Below are 25,958 nucleotides of genomic sequence, written 5' to 3'. Positions count from 1 at the left end.
ATCCCAGGTTGCTCCAAGCTCTGTCCAGCCTGGCCTTGGGCACTTCCAGGGATAGGACAGCCACAGCTTCTCTGGGCACCCTGTGCCAGGGGCTCCCCACCCTCACAGCAAAGAATTTTTTTCCCAGTATCCCATCTAACCCTGCCCTTTCCAGTAGGAAATGAGGATTCCTTGTCCTGTCCCTCCAGATCCTTGTCCAAAGTTTCTCTCCAGATTTCTTCACAGAGACACGGAATCAGAGAATCATTAATGTTGGAAAAGATCTCTGAGATCATTGAGTCCAACCTGTGATGAATCCCCACCTTGTCAGCAGTCCAGAGCACTCAGTGACACCTCCGGTTGTTCCTTGAACACCTCCAGGGATGGGGACTCCACCACCTCCCTGGGCAGCCCCTTCCAATGTCTAACAAGCCCTTCCTTGAAGGAACTCCTCCTGATTCCAGCATGAGTCACCCTTGGCATAGGGGAGACTCATTTGAGGCCATTTCTCTCTCCCTGCTGCTTAGTGCCCTGGAGAAGAGACCAAACCCCTCCTTGTTACAATCCTCAGATGTAGGCAGTGATAAGGTCCCTGCTGATGTGGGAGAGCTTCCTTTTCACCAGGCTGAGCCCCCTCAGCCACTCTCTATATGATTTACTCTCCAGACTCTTCCCCAGCTCCATTTCCCTTTCCTGGACTGACTCCAGCCCCACAATGTCTTCCTTGAAGTGAGGCGTCCAGAACTAGACACAGGACTCAAGCTGCACCCTCACAAGTGCCAAGCTCCTTTAGGCACTGGAAGGGGCTCTGAGGTCTCCCTGGAGCCTTCTCTTCTCCAGGTGAACCCCCCCAGCTCTCTGGCTCCAGTGCAGAGGGGCTCCAGCCCTCCGAGCAGCTCCGAGGTCTCCTCTGGACCTGCTCCAAAGGGCAGTCCCTTGTGCAGGGTGGGTCAAGTTCAGCACTTCCAGGGTGATTCTCCTCTAAATCAATTCCAATGGCATCTCTTGGGCTGGTTTGCATTTGTACCAGAGAAACTGAGCCTGCAGCAATGCTCCAGTGAACCATGCCAGGCAATGGATCCATTAACATTCCCTAAATTTTGGGTACTGCCATTAAGCAGCCTTATCCTTGGGGCATATGTCTGGAGGAGTCATCTGGGAGCAGTTCTTAGCCTTGCTGGGAGGATCTGCACCTCCCTACCACCTTTCAATAATAGGATCTAATTTGGAGCTTATAACAGGAAACGAGCTTGTATACAGAGTTTCCAGACCCTCCCGGGGCTCAGCCAGAAATGTTTGGGAACATAAAACAAAAGCATATTTTTAGACTATGGAGTTTTACCATATTTACTGATCTTGTCAGAGGTTCTTAATTGTCTGGAAAACCTGGGGTTCCTTTGCCTTCATCAGCAGTCTCCCTGACTTCCAGCAAAGCCAAAAATGCAGCTGCTGACAGACAGCCTGGTATTGCATCCAGATGATGCTCAGCTGCTGTTGAATTTACCTTGCAATACATGCTATAATTAGCAACTAACAATTCAACTTTCAAGTAGAAACCAGACATATTTAAATAATTTGCTTCACTTGGGACACCTGAGAATTCCCTGCCTGAGCTGGAACTCCTGGAACTGGAGTTTCAAGCACAAGCAAGGGGAGCTTTGCTCTAGGGAAACTTCTGCCTTTGAAAGAAGGAAAGGCTGCCTGGGAAAACTTGGCCTTGGGGTAAAAACTGAAGACTGTGCATTGCATATTAGAGAGAGGGGCTAGTTTATTCTGAGGAGAACAGCAGAAGGGTTTTTAGGAGTGTGGTGGTTTAGGAATGGTATTCTCCAATTTATTATTCCTGCTAAAACCATGCACCACTGCTCCTCCCCAACTAGAGGCACAAAAGGCCAAGATCATGGGTTGAGATAAGAACAATTTACTGAAAACAGCAATGAGATAAGATACAAACAGTAACAGCAAAAATATTAATAACAAAAAGTATAAGAAAAGAAAGTTATTTACATGGAAAGCCCCCAAAAACAAACAAATACCAGATGGCTCCTCCGTCACATTTTCTCCTTTTGCCCTAGCCCCCAGCAATGAGTAAGATGGTCCAGAATAACCTCTGGTCCTGGCCATGCTCCCTCACACCTACTGCAAAAATTAACCCTGTTCTGGCTGGAACCAGAACTATCTGGGAACTTCAGAGCAGTTTCCAAACGTGGTGTTTGACAACATTCTATTGACTGGCAGTGTCTTAAGCACCAAAAGTGATGCAGAGACACCATGGGCTGCCCTGGCTCCACACCCTGTCCTACATGGAGTCCTTCACCAAAGCAAAGTCCCTCTCCACTGCAACCATCACCACAGAGAGCAGCTTTTGTCATGAGTGCAGCACAGGTACCAAAACTGGAACGATACAGAGAAGATCAGCATGGCTCCTGCACAGAAATTCATAGTGTTCCATATTTTTTTGACTCAGCTGGTTAGAGTACAGTGCCAATAGCACCAACATTGTGGATGTGATCCCTGCAGGGCCCGTTCACTTCAGAGCTGGACATGATGATCCTTGTGGCTCCCTTCCAACCCAGAATATTTTGTGACTGTATAGATGAGTTTCATCTTTGAACAACTGAAGGAACTAAGCAAAAAGTGCAAAGCAATGGAGAGTCATGGAGGGGACACACCTTAAAGTTCTGCTTTCCTCTGTGCAGAGTCCTGGAGGTGCCCTACGCCTACCAGTGCTGTGCCTACGGGAGCTGCAGCAGCTTCTTCAGGGTGTCCAGCCAGTGGGAGGCAGAAGACATGGCCCCTGAGGAGGAGGATCCCCACAAGAGGACCTTGGAATTGTTCCCAGGTCACGCTGATAACCACTGTGAGTAAACAGCCTGCACGGAGATCGGCCCCGGGCAGGGCTGCGAGCTGGGGTGCAATCCTGCATCTGCAGGAGTGGTGCCACTGTCAGAGGTGGCACCTGCCTCAGGGAGGGCAGGCTGAGCCTTCTTCAACACAGGTGGTCCATTGCTTTGAACAGGCTTCATTTGGTGACCCTGTGTGGGAGAAAGAGTAGATCTGGCACATCCAAACCTTCACAATGGAACCAAAGGACCTGGCAGCCCTGCACAACTTGGGCATGATTGTCAATTTGGCCTTGCTGGCTATGGAGGGAGACTGCTCAAGGCACTGGAAGGGGGCTGAGGCTACCTGGGTTTGGTCATTAGATTTCTGGGCAATGTGGAGCCTTTGGCAGGACATCAGTCTTTGTTCTTATATTCTCTAGAGGAAGGACCCTGGGATTAATCTGAGTAAGAAAATGAACTCAAAGACCTGGAATATCCCTCTGACTGGAGGTAGAGAGAGCTCTCTGTGTGTTACTTTTGTGAACACCCTGGGTGTTACAGAGAGGTCAGGGTTAGGTGTGACAACAGAACATGTGTGGGGAACACAGCACCGGAACTGGCCATGGCAGGGAAGGAGAAGCTCCATGGTCAAGCAGCACTTTCTGTCCAAGGGTCAATTTATTCTGTGCTCCAAAGTGCAGCTCTGCACAGACTGCATGAGGCCAGTTCCAGGAGGCCAGCAGAGAGTGCAAGGCACCACTGCACTCCCAGCCCCACAGCATAGCAGCAGCTCCAGCACAAGGCTGGTGTGATTCCTCTGCAAGGGAATCTCAGAATAACATAAAAAAACCAAAAAAACATGAACCCCTTTCCTTCCTCTGTAACTGCCAGAGACTGCAAACAACATTTCAGAACACAGCCTGGATGTTGCTTCTATTTATATATTTGTGTAAATACAGTGCACTTCCGAGGCCTGAGACATCCTGTAGGCAAATCCACATGGTAGATGGAGAGAGGGCTGTGCCCCTGGACTCACCTGGTCACAGCAGCACTGAGCATCCAGCCCCAGCCAGGGGCCCTGCTGTGCTCCCTGAGCAGGCAGGACTGGATCTGGAGGCAGATTCAGACCCAGAGCTGCTGGACACTGTGTTATGGGCAGGATGACCAAGACACTTTGTGAAACAGCCAGCAAGTGACCCACAAATCCTGCTCCTGCTCCTGCACTGATCCCTCTGAAGAATAACCTTTAGATATGCGAAGAGTCCAGCCAGAGGGTAGCAAATGTGATTCCTACTGGCATCATGTGGCTGCAGGAAGCATGGTAGACTTGGTGGTAACACTGCCAGACAGTAGAGAGGAGTCATGTTACAGTCATTGCTGCAGGATTTTATTCTGAGCCGGGTCACTTTTTCCATCATTAATGCAGCCCATACTGTAGCAGTCGTGGTGCAGATAGTTGTGGAGTTTGCCCAGCAAATTATGGCATTTGTGGAAGATCTAGTTTGTGATAAGGGGCCTCAGACCTGCTTTTGCTTGGTACCAAAGTCTTTGATGTCCCAAAGGATGCTCTCACCTGGCCCTGTCAGCAGACCAAAACCTAGCCAAGGGTCCCAGGCCTCCAGGCCAGTCCCAGTACCATGAGGGGAATGCTGACTGATTCTAAGACCAGATGAGGCTATTTGCAGCTCATAAATGTTCCTATTTTCAAATGTTAAAACATTGGATCTGTTTTGAAATTTCAAAGCACAGAGGTGCAAATGTGAAATGCACAGGAACATCACTCCTTATGACGTACAGCTTTTGCAGATGAGTCTCCAGACCTCCAGCAACAGGGTCTGTGCCTGATGATATGGGGTTTGGTGATATTGCTGTCTTATTTCATTAATCGTGGCTTTATTTCTTTCCCTGTGCTTCCTTTCTGATGGCCACTGCTGGTATTTAGCTGGGTTATATGAACCTTGTAACACTTTCTCATTAAAGAGTAAAAAAGCTCCCAAACATTCCTTTCATGCAAGAGGGAAAGTGGTCTGCTGAAGAGAAAATACCTCAGGGCTGTGTTGCAGCAGGTCCAGCCAGGCTTGTCAAGGCACTTGGATGCTGTGGGAGAGCTTGTGAGAGGGACAGGGAACAATTCCAGACAGCTTTGTCCTCCCAGCCTTGTGCATTGCTTGCAGTCCTTCCCAAACGAGTCCCCAGAACCTCAGGCTGGGTAATGAAAAGCAGCTTGTCCCAGGCAGCCGTGGAGGGACAAGAAATGGCTCCCAGTGGCCAGCCCTGCCCTGCAGCCTCTCCTGCTCCCACACCCAGCACCCAGCCCCGAGGGACCACCAGAGCACAGAGACACTGGTGCCACAGAGCCCAGGGCTAGATGAGCTCTTCCCCACTCCCCAGGGCCCTGGGTGCCTGGGAACCCCCCACCCCACCTGAGGATGTCCATTCTCATCTGAGTAACAGCCACCTGAGGCCCAAACTAGTCTGGTCAGTGCACATCTCATCATTCTGTCACCCTGTCAAAAATGGATATTTAAGGTCTCACTTCCAGCACTTTCAATGTTTGGGATATTATGGAATTCTAGAATGGTTTGGGGTTGGGAAGAACCTTGAAGCTCTTCTCATTGCCCCCCCCTGCCATGGCAGGGACACCTTCCACCATCCCAGGTGGCTCCAAGCCCCATCCAGCCTGGCCTTGAGCACTTCCAGGGATGGGGCAGCCACAGCTTCTCTCCAGCTCTCTTGGAACTCCTTTAGACCCTGGAAGGGTCTCTAAATCCTGGGGCCTTCTTTTCTCCAGGCTGGGTAATCCCAACTGCCTCAGCCTCTTGGATTACAACTGGCAGTGTTTAGCACACACCCCCTGCCCCAAGACTGTCCCCTGTGGCTGAGCAGGAACCCGAAGATGGCTCAGGGACCTGTCACCAGGACAGCCCCCAGCAGTCCCCAGCACTCCCAACAGTGCTGCAGAGGAGGGCAGAAGTGCCCTGGAGCACTTCCCTCACCACCCAAGCAGCTCCCTTTGGGACCTCTGCTTTGAGGACAGAAAGGGATGAATTCACTTACGAGTATGTGTTTGCAATGATGGAACAAAGCTGTGGGAAGTGAGAAGGGAGCACATGTGCATGGATATCCTGGGCAGTGGGACACTGCTTCCCCAGCCCAGCGCCTCCAGCAGCTTGTGAAGTTGCTAATGAACTTCTGCAACCACCTGGCAAACCCTGCAGGGTCCTTAGAAATACACTTTGCTTCTGTCATTGAAGAAAGCTACTCCAGACCCCAAAGAGGATCTGCCCAGGCCTCTTGCAGCCACCCTCACACCGAGGAGGGGCAGGTCCCTGCAAACCCAGGGACTGCCCTGGCTGAGGCAGTCAGGACTGAGCAGGGAATGAGCAGACAGCACTAAGGGGGAAAAGCATTCAGCCCAGTGTTTTTTGTTCTATCCCTTCCCCTGCAATTCTGCTCCTCTTCCTCTCACTTGACTTTTGGTACAGGCAGCTCCTTTCTCATGGAAAGGTCACTACTGCCAAAGTGGGTTTTTCCCATAAAACCTCAGAAAGTGGAGGCACCTTGGCAAAATTCAAATAAATAACAGCTTCTTCAAAATCAGTGCAGCCTGCCTTGCCAGGACACAACAGCCATTTTCCTTTCTCCACAGTTCCCAGGCTGGAGAGGGACTGGGAGAGCAGAGAGAGGTACATTTTTCACTTTGAATCCCACTGTGCTGACTAAGGATTGCTTTGTAATTCCCAGCAGGCTCAGTAGTCCAGGCAAAACAAAAGATCGTCCTTCACTTTAGGAAAATGTTTAACCTGGGCTTAAAACCAGGCTTTGAGGAGAAAATGGATGGCACAGGTTATACTTTCCCAAGGGTTGGGTCTCATCAGAGCACAGAAAGAGAAAGGCTCTGTCTGTTTTATTTGGGTATCGTGACTGCACATCACAGCCTCCGCACTGTGGCTGGAAAAGACACTGGAGATTTTTAAGACTATAAAACACAAGGATGAAATATTTTTCCATCCCACTGTGAGGGTTTCCTTGCCAGGCTCCAAAGCAGCAGCAATATTTCAATTCTTACATAGACAGATTTTTAAAATTACCTTTTTTTGCAAAGTTCCCGAAGCTGAGAAAGCCATGAAGCTTGTCAGGAGGCACTAAAGATAGCAAGTTATTTGTCGTCATCCTTTAATCAAATAATCCCAGTCACATTTTCAAACACAGGCAGGGAGCACAGCTCATGAGAGGCACCACGTCTAAACAGATTAGACACATAAATCTCACTCAGGTCAGCCTTATCTTCAGCACTGTGGAAATCTGCCTTCCTGGCCAGTGTCTGAGCTGCCAGGTGCACACCTGGGCTCCAGCATGAGTCCATTCAGCCAAGAGAGTTCATCCCACAGCCACATATCCAGCTCTCTGGCTACCAGGCTGTAGCAAGAACAAAACCACATCCTTTCCCTTTCCTCCCACTGGCAGAAAACCCTTGCAAGATCTCCCCTGGGAGCTGAAGGCTGTGCTGGTGCCACAGGTGGGTACGGGGCAGCAGCACAGCAGCTGTCCTCACCGTGTCCCAGTGCTGTCAGCCAGCAGGACTTTGGGAACAGGAACAAGGAACAAAGCAGAAAAACACTTTGTGGATTAGGCTGAGAGGATGCCACTCACCCTGAGACAGCCTACACTGAAAACACAGCTGAGGGCTCAGCCCCATTCCATTCCAGCAGCTTCTTCTTCAGCCAGGGGCTCTCTGCCTGAGCCTCAGCAAGCCCCAGCCTGGCTCAGGGAGCAGCTGCCAGCATGACAGAGGTGCTGGTGCAGGGCTGGGCTCCGCAGCCTGGCTGCACAAACCCCGTGGCTGCAGAATCTGCAGCCACAGGCAACCAGTCTGCAAACCCCTCAGCAAATCCTGGGAACATCCACGATTAAAAACAGGGCACCACAGTCCCAAGATTTCACAGGGCATAAAATAACGCAGTAAACGTTGTGTTCCCTTGTCTCTTTGCTGTGGAACTCTTTGGTGGTGGTTGCTGCTGACAAAAAATTTGTGCTGCAAGAAGAGGCTGATGGTTCCCCCTGAACAAAGCCCCAAAATCCCTGTTGATGAACAAACACTGGACAAGGCCTGCCCAGAAAGCTCCCATGGAGAAGCTGCATTTGAAGGCTTTGTGTTCTGTAACCACACAGGCTGGAGTATTTTGTTACTTTTAATAAAGAGTGCTGGGAGGAGGGAACTGCAGTCACACAGCTCTGGGATCTGGGGCTCTCACACTTCAAATGTTGGGAGTAACCTAAAAACAGAGGGGTTGGCTGCACTGCAACCCACCAACATTTACAAGATCTTCTCCCTCTACAGCAGTGACTGCAGGGGACAAAGTGTACACCAGCAGCTACTTTGAACTGGCTGGGAAGGTCTGTGTGGAGGACAGGCAGCAGGAAAAGCTCCTGGCCTAGTTAGCTTTGATGGTTCTGCTTGTCCTTATCTGAGCACCACTTCTTGTTCTTTCCTCCCCAGATGACCTAGATGCAGATGATCTTCAGCTGGACCTTGAGGAATCAAAGCTGTACCCCACTGTTCAGTGCACACCAAGCCCCGGTGAGCAGCCACGGAAACCCTTTGAGCAGACTTGGGACCCTTTGAACTTCTCTCGATCCCCAGGATCCCCCACGACCTTTCAGATCAGAAGTTTGATGGGTTGGGCTTAGGCCAAATGGGGGAGAGGTGAGAAATCTTCTCCCCACTGGATGTAGCTGCCCTCCTGGGAGGGTTGGCCCAGGTCAGGATAAGGCTGACAGGAGCCCCAGGTACCACCAGCTCCTCCAACCTGCTGCACTCAGACCTGGCTCTCCCGTTTCCCTGCATCACTTACACTTGGCTTTGCCTCAGTCAGCCTGGCATATTGTATGGCAGGGCCTTGTCCTTGGTGTCCTGACCATACCTTTGGCACTGCAGACTGCAGGGATGCTTTGCTCTGTTTCCTGAGGAAGGGAGAGCAGGGAGGCACTGGACTGCACATGCTGGTTGGGGCTCGAGGAAGTTGCCTTCTGATTCTGTCCCTGTTCATAGCTCAGTGGGCTCCTACACAAGCACACCTGGAAGCTGGAAAGGTCTGGTTCCAGCCAGCCTCTTGTGGGACACTGGCAAGGACAGACTTTTTACCAGTTGTTCCACTGAGTTTGTTGAAAAAGTAATAAGATTTCAGCTGAGGGCATGTCCTGCTGCCTGGCACTCTGAGCTTCACCTTCTTTGAGATTAAAACAATTTTTCCATTTCCTCTAATTTTGTTTGCTCTCTACCACCTAACACTTCTACCACCCTGGTTTTGTTTTTGCTGCACCACTCACTGAAACACTTCAATCCTTCCCAGAAGCAATTTTATGCCATTGCCCACTCTCTCTTTCCCCACTTTTTTCTTTGGCGAACAGCTTCCAGACCAGTCCTCTTTTTACCCCTCCATGACCTTCCCTTACTCACTCCCCCATCCATCTACTTCTATTCTTTCTTTCTCCTGACATCCTTCCATGTTCTTCCTGCCCAGACCCCTCTGTCCCTTCCCTGCCACACCAGCTCCCTCCCTCTCTCCCTCATGCCGAGACACTTCACCTCGTGGTGCTCATCCCCACTCATGCAGAAACAGACACCTCTTAGCCAAGGTCTCGAGTGTACAGAGACAGGCTGGCAATGCCAGAGCAGGATGCAGCATCCTGGCAGATCTCCACACCACCAACTCCCAGGGGGAACGTGAGAAGGAGCAGGTAAAGGCAGAGGGGCCCAAATGCCAGGCTGACTCCAGGAGTGCTGGTCAGTCTGGAGTCACGACCTTTTTACATTTTAGGAGCACTGATCAGTTTGTTGTTTCTTATATTTCATTTTGACCTCTCCCTGCACCTTTTTCCCACCCTAGGTAAGATCTGAGAGGATGCCAGAGGCACTCCAGTGTGGGGTCAGGAGCACAGGGAAGAGCCAAGAGGCAGCTGCAGAAAAGGGTGGACAATGTCATATTTTCTTTGCCAGCCCAAGGCACTCATGTGTCTGATGGGGCCAGGAGAGGGCTGAGACTTGGCCACCACTCAGAGCAGCACCACTGGAGAGAAGCAGTGCCTGCTGGGTGTAACTTTGGGGTTTGTCTTCCAGGTCCCTTCAAGCCCTGTGATCACCTGTTTGAGAGCTGGATCATCCGCCTGGGAGTCTGGGTCATCGTTCTGGTCTCGGTGCTCTGCAACGGGCTGGTCATCCTGGCTGTCTTTGCTTCCCCCAGCTACCTCTCCCCAGTGAAGTTCCTCGTGGGCTCCATTGCTGGGGCCAACATGCTGACGGGCATCTCCTGCAGCATGCTGGCCCTGGTGGACACCCTCACCTACGGCCACTTTGCCCGCTACGGCGCCAGATGGGAGACGGGTGCGGGCTGCAGGGTGACAGGGTTCCTGTCCGTGCTGGCCTCCCAGGCTGCCATCTTCCTGCTGACCCTGGCTGCCGTGCAGTGCAGCCTCTCAGCCTCCTGCGTGAGGGGATATGGGAAGTCCCCGTCCCTAGGCAAGGTCAAGGCTGCTGCCTGTTGCTGCCTGTTGTTGTCCTCCGTGGCTGCCGTTCTGCCTCTCTTCTCCGTTGGGGAATATGGAGCATCCCCTCTCTGCCTCCCATACCCCATCCCGGAGGGGAAACCCACCACCCTGGGCTTCACCGTGGCCTTGGTGATGACAAACATGCTCTGCTTCCTGACCATCACCGGCACCTACATCCGACTCTACTGCAACCTGCTGAAAGGGGAGTTCAGCGCTGTCTGGGACTGCGCCATGGTCAAGCATGTGGCCTGGCTGATCTTCACCAACTGCCTCCTCTACTGCCCAGTGGCCTTCCTCACCTTCTCCTCTACCCTCAATCTCTTCTTTATCACCCCAGAGGTCATCAAATCCATCTTCCTTGTGGTCCTGCCCCTGCCCGCCTGCCTCAACCCCTTGCTCTACCTGCTCTTCAACCCCCACTTCAGAGATGACTTCCGCCTGCTGAGGCAGAAAGGGCAGGACAAGAGCAGCTTCCCCCAGTCCTGCAGGGCTGATGACATGGATAAAAGCTCCTATGACTCCACCCAGGCTCTGGTGAACTTCTCCGACATCGACCACACGTGTGAGACACCTGATTCCCTGGGAGTGCGCCCCATCCTTGACAGCTACAGCTTCCCCTCCATGGCGCTCATCCCCTGTCAGCAAAGGGTGGGCACCAGGGGCAAGGAGAGGAGCTGCTCTGAGCATTGTCCCTGCCTCAATGACAGTGAGGTGCTGATAACTTCAGAGAGCAGGGATCTGTCTGGCAGCAGCCTCAGGATAACCTTCTTCCCCTCCCCACCCACGCCGCCCTACACATCTCACTTATAAACCTCCTCGGAGCAGCCGTGGGAGCGGCCCCACAGCACACACCGAGGGCCAACACCAGTGCCAGGGGGCCAGCAAGGTGACACAAACGGCTCCCTGAAAAGCACCAGTATGACCTGTCTACCCTCATCCCCATCATACCTGCCTGGGCAACAGGCACCACTCTGCCAGCTGCCCCTGGCCTAGAAGGGCTCTGACTGAGCTCCAGACACTCAGAGCTGGCCATGGGAGGAGGCAATCCCTGTGTGAGTCTCACTTCTGCTAGGAACTGCCTGGGAGTGAGCCCCACTGGCTCAGGAAGTTGGTCAGGGAAACCTCCTCCTGGCCACCCTGCAGCATCACCAGCCAGGAGGAGCCTGCAGCGAAGCCAAGCTTGTCTTCTCAAGGCAGAGACCTCTTGGCCAACGCCATGTCTCTGTGGCAACCCCTGGAAATGGCCAACTGCAATGTGGCCACCCACAGGAACCCCAGGCCTTGTCCTCTAGGGCTCTCTGCAGGTCCCACACACCCCTGGAAATAGTCTGGTGCCTGTCTCACGCCACCAAAAGAAGCATATCCATGTGTACACCTACTTTGGGAATTTCCATTCATTCACTGGAAGCTTCATGGGTTGGACACCACCCTCACTACCAGCCAAGACCAGGAGCTGGGGATGCTCAGTTTTTCAGTCTGACCCACAGTGTCTCAGAATGGGTCTCTGAAACCCACAGCAGCCAAATCCAAACAGTTTCCAGAAAAAAAACGTGTGTTCTGCCTGAGGTCTTCCAGCAGCACTGAGCCAAGGCACCCAAGGGCACACCAGGCCCCCTCCACCCCCCCTTCAAACAGCACAGCACACCTGGACACTCCTGTCTGTAGGCACCTGGCTCCTGGCCAGACTTGGTGAAAATGGGATCTGGCTGCTGCCTCACTGCCCCCAAACCTCACTCCTGGAAGAGGCTCTTGGTTCTGGGAACATGTCCCATGTACAGAATAGCCATTCTGGGGACTGCATGTGTCTTCTGTTTTAAGGGCAGGCAGCTGGTGTAGAAGGAGGAAACAGAAATCAGCATTGTGGGATGGTGGCATCAGGAGGACACAGGCCACTGGGAACAGCCTCAAATGCACTCCCTGCAGCTCAGGGATCTCCCAAATCCATTGACTCCATCACAAACCTACCCAGTGCAGCAGGGAACCCTGCACTCAGGGCTCAGGCCCTGGGCAAAGCTTTGGTTCTGCTGACGTTACTGCAGCTGTTTGTCACTCATTTTCATGAGATAATAAATGAGCCCTGTTGCTGACCAGTGGCTGGTTTCTGTCCTCTTTCACGTGAGGAGAACTTTGGTGGTTCTCTCGGCAGCTGCTGTGCCTTGGGTGCTGTCTGCATTGCCCAAGTGAGAGGTGGGAAATTGTGTTGTGTCCACGTGAGTTGACACCACCCTTCCCACCCCTTTATTCCCAAATCACCCTTTATGCAGCAGAATTGTGGCACCAGGTGCCTCTCCAGGGCCCGTGGACCAGACTCCTGTGAGCTGTACCCTGTGATCTCCTGCTCAGGGGTTTGAGTTCATGACTAGGACAGAGTCTGTGGCATCAAAGTGTAATACATCATATAACAGAGTCTCCCCTGCAAAGCCAGACTCACCAGACACAACCTGGTTCTGCTTCTCCCCTCTGCACTTGAGGCCTGTGGTCTTATGTCAAGATGAAAAACTTGAGAGATAGCAAGAAATCAGAGGAACAAGATCCAAGGATTAGAGAAGAGGGTGGGACTCCCAAATTTAGTGACAAAATCCAAATCTCTGCTACAGTCTTCAGGTAGGAACTGTGAAAAATATGGCCTGTTGTGAGACTTGAGTCCTGATCCAGACTTCTGATATCCTACACATGCTCAAAATATGTTTTCATGTTTGGCTCATTAAAAACACAGAGCCATTTTCTTCCATGTCCTTCCATGTCCAGGGCTGCTCACATGCACAGGACTGGGAAAGGCTCATCCTAGGCTGATTTCCAGAAACAAAATGCTCCTTTGGAAGTGGGATCAGCCTCCTGGAGATAGTCCAGAGGAGGACTACAAAGTTGATCATAGAGATGAAGCATGGGGAAAGGTTGAGAGACTTGTGATTGTTCGGCCTGGAGAAAAGAAGCTCTGGGGTGACCTATTTGGGATCTTCCAGGACCTGAAAGAAGCCTGCAAGAGGATGAAGAGAGAATGTTTACAGGGGCCTGGAGTCACAGGACAAAGGGGAATGGCTTCAAACTGACATGGAGTAGGTTTGATTAGATACTGGGGAAGAAATTCTTGGCTGTGAGGGTGGCAAGCCCCTGGCCCAGGTTGACCAGAGAAGCTGTGGCTGCCCCATCCCTGGAAGGGTCCAAGGCCAGGCTCTACAGGCCTTGGAGCAACCTGGGGCAGTGGAAAGTGTCTCTGCCCATGGCAGGCATGGGCTGGATGAGCTTTAAGGTCACTTCCCATCCAGGACAATTCTATGATCCCCAGCATAAACTCAAATTTCCCAGCACATATCCTTACTCCATAAGGAAATCTCAAATTGGAAGACACCCTAAAATAAACCCCACTGTCACTGACACAATGAGCATCATTACAAGTCACAAACTGCAACACTCTCTTGCCTGAAATCCCCTGCCCTGCACTGCTGCTGGGAGTATCTTCAAGCGGTCACTGAGGTACCCAAATGCACACAGGGCAGAAGCCGTCCCCAGCAGAGGGACGTGTGAGTTCTCCAAGGGCACTTGGGCCATCAGGGGACAGCCCTTCATCACGATGGCAGCAGGAGCTGAGCAGCACTGTGGACAAGAGCAGCATGATGCTGCATGGCCAGTGGAGCAGAAATGGAGTCCCCAGCAGGTACCCGGGGCTCCCAAACTGTCAGATCTTGTGCACAGCTCCTGTTTATGTCAGGCTGCCATGACTGGAGGGGCTGTTGGGTCGAGGCGACAGCTTCATTTTGGGACTACACAAGTTACAGCCCTCATCCAAAGGGTCTCTATACAGTTTCAGCCCAGTAAGTGTCTCAGGTGGTGGCCACTGTGGGGTACAGCAATGGCAAAGAGTTACAGACACCCCTGAAGGCAGAGGAACAGGGAGTCAGCCCAAGGCTGGCAGTCTGGCACAGTCAGCTTTCCAGCACGCGTGCTCACCACCTCGGGAGCTGGCTGAAGAGGAGGGAGAGCATCTGAGAGAGCCCAACCCAAGAAGACCCTGAGATAATGACAGGGTTGATACAGGTGAAAGCACTGCCCTTCCCATGAGCAATTTCCCCAGGAAGCTGTGGAAAAGTCCACTGTGGGTCTGCATAAAAGCTCTCTGGTTGTGTGGGGTCCTTGATCCATGGGGGACTTCCCACACCCTCTTCTCCCAGATGAAGTGATGGCCAGCAGCCCTGCAGGCCCTGTGTGTGCCAGAGCCCAGAGCAGGCCAGCCAAACTGACACCCACAGCACCTCACTCCATCTCTCAGGGCCTCCACTGCAGGCACTGTCCATGGATGTGCTGCCCATTACTTCAGCTCACCCAGAATCCCCACTGCACCCTGTCTCCTGCCTCAGTCTTCTGCCTCTCTAATGTCTCCAGGCACGTGCCTGGAGGGCATCCCCAGTGAGCCAAGGACAGGCTGAGGGCATCTCTGGGGAAGGAGGGACAGAGAGCACCAGATCACCCCAAAGGGCCCTCGGCCCCAAAAGCAGGCATGCTGTAAAGCACAGGAGCTTTTCCTCACTGTGCAGTGGGAACCTTTTCCCATCAAGAGTCCCTTGGCTCCGTGCAGGGAAGCTCAGTTGCCTCTGAAAGCCAGTGCCCATCTCCTGGCAACTCAAGAGTTGTCAGCCTCAGAGAGAACAAAGCTGCTTGGAGCACTGCACAATGCACCAGCCAGGATCCTCTTACCCAGCTCCCACGGGGCACAGAGCCCTGCCACACACTGTGGCTGCACAGGCAATCAGGGGAATTTAACTGAGCACAAGCTGGTCGTGGAGCAGGGATCTGCTCCCTCTGCTCTCCAGGCCACAGCAGCCCCTCAGAGCCCATGGCAGCAAACACAGCCTGAAGGCCTCTCTGAGCTGTGCTCCTTGCAGGGTTGATAAGAGGAAAGGAGGGAGCATAAACACAGAGCACATCCTGCACTGACCAAAGAGGTGTTCAAGAAACAGTGAAAGGTTATGGATCTGCAGATGTGCAGGAAACAGAAAACAGCACCTTTCTATTTCTGCTGCAGGCCATAAATCCAGAGTATGAGCTCACTGGAAAATGCTCATTGAAGTGCCTTTCACTACATCTCTAAGAGTGTGCACACTTTCTAACAAGCACTAAGTTCAATTACTATTTAAAAAAAATAAAAAGTAATCCTACAGCATTCCATCCTTCCTAGCAGCTGTTGTGGTCCTTACTGGTGCCACCTCTGCCCACCTTTGGGCAGCTCAGCCCTCAGCCAGGTGGTACCCGGGGTGACCCTGGGCCTCCACAGGCAGCACATCCTGCCTGGATTAGCCAGTCCCACAAGCAAGAGTCAACTTAGGTTGTGTCACCCACTTCTGGCCACCAACAAAAGTGTGAAATGACTTCAGCAAGCTCAGAACACAGGGAAGTTCTTGCTCCCCATCCTCCACCAGCAAGAGCTCATGAGGCTGCTCTTCTGCCTCCTCTCTGCTCTGGTCAGGTGAGAGCCCACCTGCAGCTGCCTCCACTTCTTGGGCCACCAACACAAAGTAGATGTGGATCTGTGGGAACAAGTTCAGAGGAGGCCACTACACTGATCACAGGGCTGGAGCCCCTCTGCTCTGGAGCCAGGCCAGGAGAGCTGGGGGTTCACCAGGACAAGAGAAGGCTCCAGGGAGACCTCAGAGCCCCTTCCAGAGCCTAAAGGGGCTCCAGGAGAGCTGGAGTGGGACTTGGGACAAGGATCTGGAGTAGTAGGACAATTGGGAATGGCTTCCCACTGCCAGAGAGCAGGGCTAGGTGGGATATTGGGAAGGAATTTTTCCCTGTGAACGTGGGGAGGCCCTGGCCCAGGTTTGCCCAGAGCAGTTGTGGCTGCCCCATCCTTGGAAGGGTCCAAGGCCAGGTTGTACAGGGCTTTGGAGCAGGCTGGGCTAGTGAAAGGTGTCTCTGCCCATGGCAGGGGGTGGAACGAGTTGCGCTTTAAGGTTCCTTCTGACCCAAGTTATTCAGATTCTATGATTTTAAATAGAGCTAGGCTGGGAGTCCCGATGTGATAAGGCCAGAGTTCTGAGCTGATGGGGACACCCTGCAACAGCCCTAGGGGTCACCAAGGTGCTGGGACAAGCTGAAAGGGAGGAGGTTGAGGCCATTGTGGGCTGCATTTTGGCTGAGGAGCAGTATTGGAAGCGGAGGCCTGGGGGTGGCAGGGTGACAGGCACAACTGCTCTGGAAGCCATTGTCAGGGCTGGGCACCTTTGAGGTTTCCCCTGCACGTCAGCAAGGCACTGCCAGGACACCCTGAAGGGCAGACATGGCATGTTGGAAGAGGATTTTGGCCCTGAGGGACCCGGAAGCATTGTGTAGCAGGACAATGTGGAGGCAGTGTGTAGGCACGCTCAGATGTCCGCTCTCTCCTCGTCTGGCCCTCCTGGCTGGAGATGTGCAGCTCCTCTGAAACAAAGCCAGCAAAGCAAGCACCCTATGGTATTGTTTTTCAATCTCATTGTTTTTTCCACCAACATTGTGATTTCTGTAAGACTGGGCCATGATTGGGAACGCCTGGGATGGCAGCACAGCCACGGGCACGCAAGGGATGAGGAACAAACTGTGCGTGGGGTGGCAGTGTCTGGTACTGGCCTCCTTGGAGGCCAAAGGAAAACAGACATTTTGGAGAATGCAAGCCCATCTTCAAGACTGGGGTGGACCACACATTGGGTCTGGCAGGTGACTTCAGCAGTTGAAAGTCATACCTGAGCTACCAAGGGGTTAACACCTTGATCCTGCTCTCCAGTGACACAAAACCACATTCACTTTCTCAGGCAATCTCTTCCATTACTGTCCCGGACCTGACTGGCAGCTTCCAGACTCTTGTTCACACAACACTTGCTGGTTTGAACTCCCAGAAGCAAAATGGAGGCACTTCATCTCAGCATTTTGTCTGTGAACATTTTTTTAGCTATAATTCCTGCTGGGATCTTTTCCATGCCATCCAGGCCCAACTTTTCTCCATATGGACACTGTGCTCCGAGCCCTGAATCCCCACACACCTCTTCCTTCCATCACAGACCCAGGAAAGGGCTGTTGGTTGGTAGTCCAGAGCAGGAGCATCACAAGGACCAAAGATATTGGTTTTTGTTCTCCAAGTGAATGACACTGTGATCTTCAATCTGCACTGCCCATGGTGGAGGCTTCCCTTGTATCTGCTCCACTCCATGGTCTTTGTCAGAGTTTCAAGGTGAAACAGTCAAAGATGGGCAGACTGGCACAGGAAAAGGTGAGATGTGATGGATGTTCTCACAGAGGGCTCAGCTACAAAAGACCTAAAGAGAGCTGCAAGCCAGGGAAGATCATGGAGCAAGAACCTTGTGGTATCCTGTGCTGGGTAAAGGCCACATGGCCTTCATGCAGCCAAGAGCTGGCTCTCCTCAGAAATTTTGGGTACAACCCCAGGGCTAAAGCCACACATCCATCTGAAATCCGCCTTGCTTCAGCTGGATGTTTCCCATAGGCAGAGGAAGTCTGGTTTCCCAGAGCCAGAGGCACCACTTTGAAAGGTGATAGCCAGGAACTTGGTGCAGAGGAAGCAAGATTGGAAGGGGCTGAAGAGTTAACAGTCTGCTCTGATCCCTCTGGTCAGTATACTCTCCTGTTCTGGGAAGGATTCTGTTGGGAAGGAGAAATATTCTTGGAAATATTCTACTCAGAGATTTCTTAAACCTTGGATGAAAGCAAAATGTGTGAAAATTCTCTTCATCTATGATCCCAGGTATACAACAAACTCCAGACCTTGTATCTTCTCTTTGGATGTATTGAGGATGACATTGTACATACAACTGTCAAGTGCACACTTGGAAAAATCACAGGAAAAGCTGAGTTCCCAGTGTGAAAAGCCAACCTGGAAAACAGTAAAAAGCTCCAGTTTCCTGAATGCCTCAAAACTGGAGTAACTTCCCTGCAAGTGTGAGGAAGAAGAACCCTACTCAAATACTGGTCAGTCACAAACTAAGCCAAACACCTTAACCTCTTCTGTGACTACTCCCTGCCCTCAAGACATACAGGGCTGAAAGAATTAAGGTTTGTCTGGGGCAGGATAATGGGTAATGGTCACAATGGTCACAATTCCACTCCTAAAGGGCTCCCAGGGCACAGGTGTCAGCAACACAGGGTGCTTAGGGATGCAGAGAGATGTTTTCTGAAGCACTTTGGCATCTACTTATGAATGGAAACAAATGCCCAGGATCATCTGACTGTTTGTAAAGCCTCAGTGTGCAGTGAGGGATGGGGGGAGCTGGGGAATGCTGCAGCTGCCTCTTCTCTTTCCCAGATATTCCCCGAGATATGCCCTTTCTGCAGCTCCACAAGGAATTGAGCAGCAGTGCTCTCTCAGGAGTGAGGATCCTTTGGCCCCCAGGACCATAGGTGTGTGTAAAAGCACAGACAGCAACCCAGAAAAAGTGAGGACACTGCCCTTTGGATATTGGCTGCAGGTGGGTGCAGCAGGAGCTGCACATTCAGGACATGGGTCACATCCATCTCCCCCATGCCACAGTGACAGAGTTCTTGGGATGCTCTTGTATTGCCAGCCTTTTGGTGGGAGTCAGGTGCCAGGGCATCTCCCAGAGCTCCCACCTCACGTGGTCTGAGAATGCAGAGGGCCCTGCATTACCCACCTGTGGCAGGTACAGCTCAGAAGCAGCAGGTGATATCCCTTTCCCTTCAGAAGTGAGGAGCAGCAGCTCAGGTACTTCCTTGAGTAGCCTGAATAGAAGAGCAGAGCACCAAACTCTTGACTGGCAAGAGCCAAGTCTGTCTGCTGTACTGAAGCTTGGGGAACATTTCTATTCTCCCTCCTCTCAACTTCCAGTACTTCTCGATGAGTACTTCCAAGTCATCATCTCCCAGATAATCTTCTTCTGCCTGCTCAAAGGCTACCTGTCATTTTGTCTTTTAAATTTTAATAATATCACTATTAACTATCAGAATTTTAATGTCAGTGATTCTAGTAGGAAGAAACTATTGGGCACAGTCTACTTTTAAAAATAAAGTATGTATGTAATTATTATCCCTTATTCTTAAGAATAATCCACACAATTCCAAATCCGCATCAAAAATAATCATAAAATCATAGAATTGGAATCACTGAAGCTGGGAAATTATCTAGCCCAACCTGCCCACTGAAGCAGGGTCAGCTGTTGCAGCTTGCCCACAACTGTTTCCAGCCAGATTTTCAATAACTCCATTGATGGGGAGATTCAATAATCCTCTGAACAATCTCTCCCTGAGTTTGACCACCCTCACAGTAAAAAAGTGGGGGGTTTATGTTCAGATGGAATTTTCTGTGCTTCACGTTGTGCCCATCACCTCTTGTCCTGTCACTCACTGGGCAGCACTGAGAAGAGTCTGAGTCATCTTCTTCAATCTCCCCATCAGGTATTCTAACACACTGACAAGATCCTCCTCAGCTTTCTGGCCACCAGGTAAAACATCCCAGCTCTCTGAGTTCCTTTTCACATCAGAGATGCCTTATGGCCCTTCATTGGACTCTCCCCAGGAAGTTCAAGCCTTTCTTGTACTGGGGAGTAAATGGCCCTGTGGGCGTATCTGATTTCGGGCACGTGCACGCAGACACACAGACACACACACATGCAGTGACTTCAGTATGTGCACATTATTCCCTTATTTCTATGTAAAAACACCACCTCAGCTCACCCCAAAGTTCTGTGACTCCCATCCTAAACTGCCTTGTGCATCATCCTGAGAAAGGAAGAAAATTGCTCTCTGCTGCAGGGTGTGGAGCTGGTCTTATTCCCAGCTCAGGGCAGAGCAGTAACCAAGGCTTCCCAGCATGGAATGAAGGGGATTAGGGATTTCTCAAGAGTATCCACCACTGTCTGTTAGACAGAGAACACAGAACTGGATCAACATAGCAGTCTCATCTCTCTTGTCTTTTCAGAGCTGTGGCTCTCACCTCCCCAGAACAATCCAAAATGCTGGACTTCTTCTGGCATCTGCAGGATGCCAAGCTCCAGCAACAAGCCCAGCTCCACTTGCCATGACTGATATCACAGCACTGCAAAGTTCCACAATCCAGTTATGGCACTCTGATTAATAATTATGCATTAATATATAAACGAATAATACTGGTGAAACATCAGTATTAGGGAATCGAAAGAAGCAGGAGTAGAACAACTTACTGTCAATGCCAGCCTCCTGCCCTGACTCACCTCTCAGCATTTTGCCCATAACCTTCATCCCCTTTTTCCCCCATGATACCTAAAATAGCCACAGATGTCCTTGCCTTAAGCATTCAAAGTCAGACCAACCATCTATGAAGGAGCAGGTGACAAGGGAGGAACATGCAAAGCTTCAATTCACAGCTGTAAGATGCCAGTTCTGCCGTGAGAACACTAGAAGGAATCAAGTGTATGGCAAGAAAGATCCTTCAAGGCTCTTCTGGGACTTAACAGTAACTAGTGAGATCATTTGCTCAACATGTTGAAATAATCTGCTTTGAATTTAAAGCTTTGCTGTTGAAGGCACAATGTGATGATGGTTGGGTGAAAGCTGGGACCCACCAGTGTTCTTCATGGATATGGTGCAGTGAATGCCACCTACACTGAATCACATTGTATCATTAATTATAATGTTTGAACTTGTCTTAAGTTAGAAATGGGATGTTGTCCTGGGTTGTAAGATAAGCTTGTATTCCATTTGCCATCTGTCGAAGGCGAACCGGTTGGACAGGTTTTTTGTTATCTCTCTCAGAGACAATGGTTTGTGTATACACCTTTGACTGATTCAATGAAAGGCTGAAAAAATGTAACGCCGTGAGGGGTCCCACCCAGAGGGGGGAAGCAGCTCTCTCGCTCTCTCTTCGCGGGATTCCGAGAGAAGCAGCTCTCCCTCTTCTTCGCGGGATTCCGAGAGAAGCAGCTCTCCCTCTTCTTTGCGGGACTCCGAGAGAAGCAGCTCTCCCTCTTCTTTGCGGGACTCCGAGAGAAGCAGCTCTCCCTCTTCTTTGCGGGACTCCGAGAGAAGCAGCTCTCTCTCTCTTCGCGGGATTCCCGGGGAAAGCAGCTCCCTCTCGCTCTCTCTTCGGCGGCACCCGCAGCGAAGCAGCCGGCGCGCAGAGGCGACGGCAGCGGAGCTCAGAGGCAACCCCGGCGCAGAGGAAGACCGGCCCCCACTGCCACCAGATCTTCAGAGGAAAATTATACCCTTCTAAAGATCACCACTTCAGCTGCAACTCATCAACTATTGCAAGGGAAAGCAATTGTCCCAGCAAAACCTGATACTGGCATTCCTCAGGTTCTAGACTTTTTCTTTCACTAGTTTTGTTTGTACCGATTGCATTTTCCTTTTTAAATTGTTGTCTAGTTTTCTCCTAGTAAAGAATTGTTACTCCCACTCCCATATCTTTGCCTGAGAGCCTTTTAATTTAAAGATCCTCGTAATTCAGAGGGAGGGGGGTTTGCCGTTCTCCATTGCACAGGAGGCTTTGCCCTCTTTCACAGACTCCTGTCTTGTCTAACGAAGACAGAATTTGGCGCATCAACGTGAGGCCCGAGGGCATTGAGAGGGAAAAAGGATTAACAGTTCTTAAGTAATTTGGTTTTGTTGTGTGTAAAAACATCTTCAGCATCACCATGTGGTCTAGTTTACCTTGGTTTGGGTGGCATGTGATCGTAGCTATACTTTTCCCATTTGCAGACCCTTATCTAAAAATGGGTCCTATGACTAAGGCTACGGTGTCTGTTATCAAGTTTGGCTTCTGGGTTAATTGGGTGAGGAATTCATGGATCTTTAATTTCCTCTGGAAGGCAGGTACATGGATTCATAGCTATCACACGTTAACTGTATGTTTTTGGGGTTACTTTAATAACGGTACCTACTGCGAGGAAATAGCACCTGGGCAAACTTTCTCTCAACCTTTTAACCATCTTTTTGGGTCTGTTCCACCAGTTCTCAAAGGGTTAAGATCCTTTATAAGTGCTAATGATACCATACAATGGGTGGTGTTGCTGATAGTCCTGTTATATTTAGCATTCAGAGATAAGGGAAGATTAACCTGGATAACTACCCTCACACCTACACCACAGACTCGAGATGCTGCTGCTCCAGAGCCTGACCCTGCCCCACAGCCCACCTCAGAAATGAACCGCCCAGATTGGGTGAGGGTTCTGGTTAAGGAGATACGAGAGATGCTGAAGGAGTGCATTTCCCCAGCTGGTGAGAAACCGGCCCTTTGCCTTGAGGAGGGACAGTCTAATAGTACAGCTGTGGAACCCACTAATGTTACAACTGTCCAGGTTCCAGCTGAACCACAAGGGCAGTCACGGTCAGCAGCAGTGGCCCCGGTAGAAACAAGGAAGTCTAAGGTGAAAGCAGAGCACCCTGCAGATAGGGACAGGAATGGAGGAACCTCACAACCCACAGGGGAGCCAGAGATTGCTATCATCACCGAGTCCCTGACGTACGAAAGTCTTCGCAATCTGCATAAAGACATTGTGCGACGAGGGCGTGAGGCTTATGCTACCTGGCTACTCCGGGTTTGGGATCTTATGGGTACAGGCGTGCAGCTGGACGGTGGTGAGGCAAGGAACTTGGGACCCTTGACCCAGGACTCGGGTATAAATCAGGTTTTTGTAAGGGAACCAGGGTCCCTTTCTCTCTGGGAGCGGCTCTTAATGAGTGTCAGGGAGAGGTTTATCCACAGAGAGAGAATGCAAGAGCACCATCATAGAATGCGCTGGAAGACCCTCGAGGAAGGGATCCAACAGCTGAGAGAAGTGGCAGTATTGGAGGTACTCTTTGGGAGGGATGGACGACACAATAATGACCCTGACAAGGTCAGGTGTACGGGACAAATGCTGTGGAGTCTGGCAAATCTTGGGCCATCTCAATACGCCACCTTCATTGCAACGATCAATGCTGACACCCACCGGGAGACAATAGGTTCTGTTGCCAACAAACTTAGGAATTATGAGAGTATGATTAATGGCCCAATGCAGGCTCATATCTCAGCTGTGATTAAGGAGTTTAAAGAGGAGATGAGGGAGGAGATAAGGAAGGTTAATACAGCACCCGTGAGAGTCACAGGCCCCAGAATCAGCACCCAACAATCCCCAGCTAGAGAGAGAGGGTACACCCCAAGGGCTAATCTGTGGTTCTTCCTGCGTGACCATGGGGAAGACATGGGGAGGTGGGATGGGAAACCCACCTCTGTCCTGGCAGCACGGGTCCGTCAACTCAAGGAGGGAAACTCTAACCGGGGGAGTTCCACCAAAGTGAAGGTAGCCTCAACCTCCCGTGACCAAGCTTGTGGGTACGATCTGTCAGACCCCCTTGAAGGGACCTCTAGTATGTATGCCCAGGGAAGGAATGATAACCAGTGTTAGAGGGGCCCTGTCTCTAGCCAGGGAGAGGCACGGGAAAACCGGATCTTCTGGACAGTGTGGATCCGATGGCCTGGCACATCAGAGCCACAAAAATATGATGCTTTAGTTGATACTGGTGCACAGTGTACTCTGATACCATCGGGACATGTGGGGGCAGAGCCTGTTTCCATTGCTGGTGTGACAGGGGGATCACAACAATTGACTCTGGTGGAAGCTGAGGTGAGCCTGACTGGGAAGGAGTGGAAGAAACACCCTATAGTGACTGGCCCAGATGCTCCGTGTATCCTAGGTATAGACTTCCTCCGGAACGGATATTACAAAGACCCAAAGGGACTCAGGTGGGCTTTTGGAATAGCCGCTGTAGAGGCAGAAGACATTAAGCAATTGAACACCTTGCCTGGACTGTCAGAAAACCCCTCTGCAGTAGGACTCCTAAGGGTGGAAGAACAACGCGTGCCAATTGCGACCTCGACAGTGCACCGCCGGCAGTATCGGACGGATCGAGATGCCGTGATCCCCATCCACAAAATGATTCGGGAGCTGGAGAGCCAAGGGGTGGTCAGCAAAACCCACTCACCCTTCAACAGCCCCATCTGGCCTGTGCGCAAATCTGACAAAGAATGGAGATTGACTGTGGACTATCGTGGCTTAAATGAAGTGACTCCACCGCTGAGCGCTGCTGTGCCGGACATGCTGGAACTCCAGTACGAGCTGGAGTCCAAGGCAGCAAAGTGGTATGCCACCATTGATATTGCTAATGCGTTTTTCTCCATTCCTCTGGCAGCAGAATGCAGGCCTCAGTTTGCTTTCACCTGGAGGGGCGTGCAGTACACCTGGAACCGACTGCCCCAGGGGTGGAAACACAGCCCCACCATCTGCCATGGACTGATCCAGGCTACACTAGAAAAGGGTGAGGCTCCAGAACACCTGCAATACATTGATGACATCATTGTGTGGGGGAGCACAGCGGCAGAAGTGTTTGAGAAAGGTGAGAGGATCATCCAGATACTACTAGAAGCTGGCTTTGCCGTCAAGAAGAGCAAAGTCAAGGGACCTGCCCGAGAGATCCAGTTCCTGGGAGTGAAATGGCAAGATGGACGGCGCCAGATTCCCACTGAGGTCATCAACAAGATCACAGCTATGTCCCCACCAACCAGCAAAAAGGAAACACAAGCTTTCCTGGGTGCCATAGGTTTCTGGAGAATGCACATTCCTGAGTATAGCCAGATTGTGAGCCCTCTTTATCTGGTTACCCGAAAGAAGAATGATTTCCACTGGGGCCCTGAGCAGCAACAAGCCTTCACCCAGATCAAGCAGGAGATCGCTCATGCTGTAGCCCTTGGCCCAGTCAGAACGGGACCAGAGGTCAAGAATGTGCTCTACTCTGCAGCCGGGAACCATGGGTTGTCTTGGAGCCTTTGGCAGAAAGTGCCTGGGGAGACTCGAGGCCGACCACTGGGATTCTGGAGCCGAAGTTACAGAGGGTCTGAAGCCAACTACACTCCCACAGAGAAGGAAATCTTGGCTGCCTTTGAAGGAGTTCAAGCAGCCTCGGAAGTAATTGGCACAGAAACACAACTCCTCCTGGCACCCCGACTACCGGTGCTGGGGTGGATGTTTAAAGGAAAGGTTCCTACTACCCACCATGCCACTGACGCCACATGGAGCAAATGGATTGCCCTCATCACTCAACGCGCCCGTATTGGAAACCTGAATCGCCCTGGGATTTTGGAGATAATTACGAACTGGCCAGAAGGTGAAAACTTTGGTCTCACTGATGATGAGGAGCAGGTACAAGTGGCAAGGGCTGAAGAAGCTCCACCATACAACCAACTACCAGCAGAGGAGACCTGCTACGCTCTTTTCACTGACGGTTCCTGTCGCATCGTAGGGATGAACCGGAAGTGGAAAGCAGCCGTATGGAGCCCCACACGCCAAGTTGCACAAGCTACCGAAGGAGAAGGTGGATCGAGCCAACTCGCTGAACTCAAGGCCGTTCAGCTGGCTCTGGACATTGCTGAAAGGGAAAAGTGGCCAAAGCTCTACCTTTATACTGATTCATGGATGGTAGCCAATGCTCTGTGGGGCTGGCTGGGAAGGTGGAGAAAGGCCAACTGGCAACGTAGAGGAAAGCCAATCTGGGCTGCTGATATATGGAAAGACATTGCCTCTCGGGTGGAAAAGCTGACGGTGAAAGTCCGTCATGTAGATGCCCATGTCCCCAAAAGTCGGGCTAATGAGGAGC

General features: G+C 51.4%; 1 protein-coding gene and 1 non-coding gene across 2 annotated transcripts in view; both read left to right on the top strand.

Moving 5' to 3' along the window:
- Nucleotides 1-11,212, top strand: part of LGR6 (leucine rich repeat containing G protein-coupled receptor 6) — a 154,851-nt gene extending 143,639 nt beyond the window's left edge. The window contains exons 16-18 of the mRNA XM_021527716.3: nucleotides 2,679-2,839; nucleotides 8,305-8,385; nucleotides 9,925-11,212. Coding sequence (XP_021383391.2) covers nucleotides 2,679-2,839; nucleotides 8,305-8,385; nucleotides 9,925-11,162 — 1,480 coding nt within the window. The 3' untranslated portion in view covers nucleotides 11,163-11,212. The remainder of the gene's footprint in view (nucleotides 1-2,678; nucleotides 2,840-8,304; nucleotides 8,386-9,924) is intronic.
- Nucleotides 2,354-2,437, top strand: LOC116184510 (U6 spliceosomal RNA). Its single transcript, XR_004149271.1, has one exon. It is a non-coding gene; the product is annotated as a U6 spliceosomal RNA (small nuclear RNA).
- Nucleotides 11,213-25,958: the final 14,746 nt, after the last annotated feature.

This window comes from Lonchura striata, chromosome 30 (assembly GCF_046129695.1).
Source record: "Lonchura striata isolate bLonStr1 chromosome 30, bLonStr1.mat, whole genome shotgun sequence".
In the NCBI taxonomy this organism is placed as follows: Eukaryota; Metazoa; Chordata; class Aves; order Passeriformes; family Estrildidae; genus Lonchura; species Lonchura striata.
The sequence above is the reverse complement of the archived record's forward strand: the minus strand, read 5'-3'. Positions and strand labels throughout refer to the sequence as shown.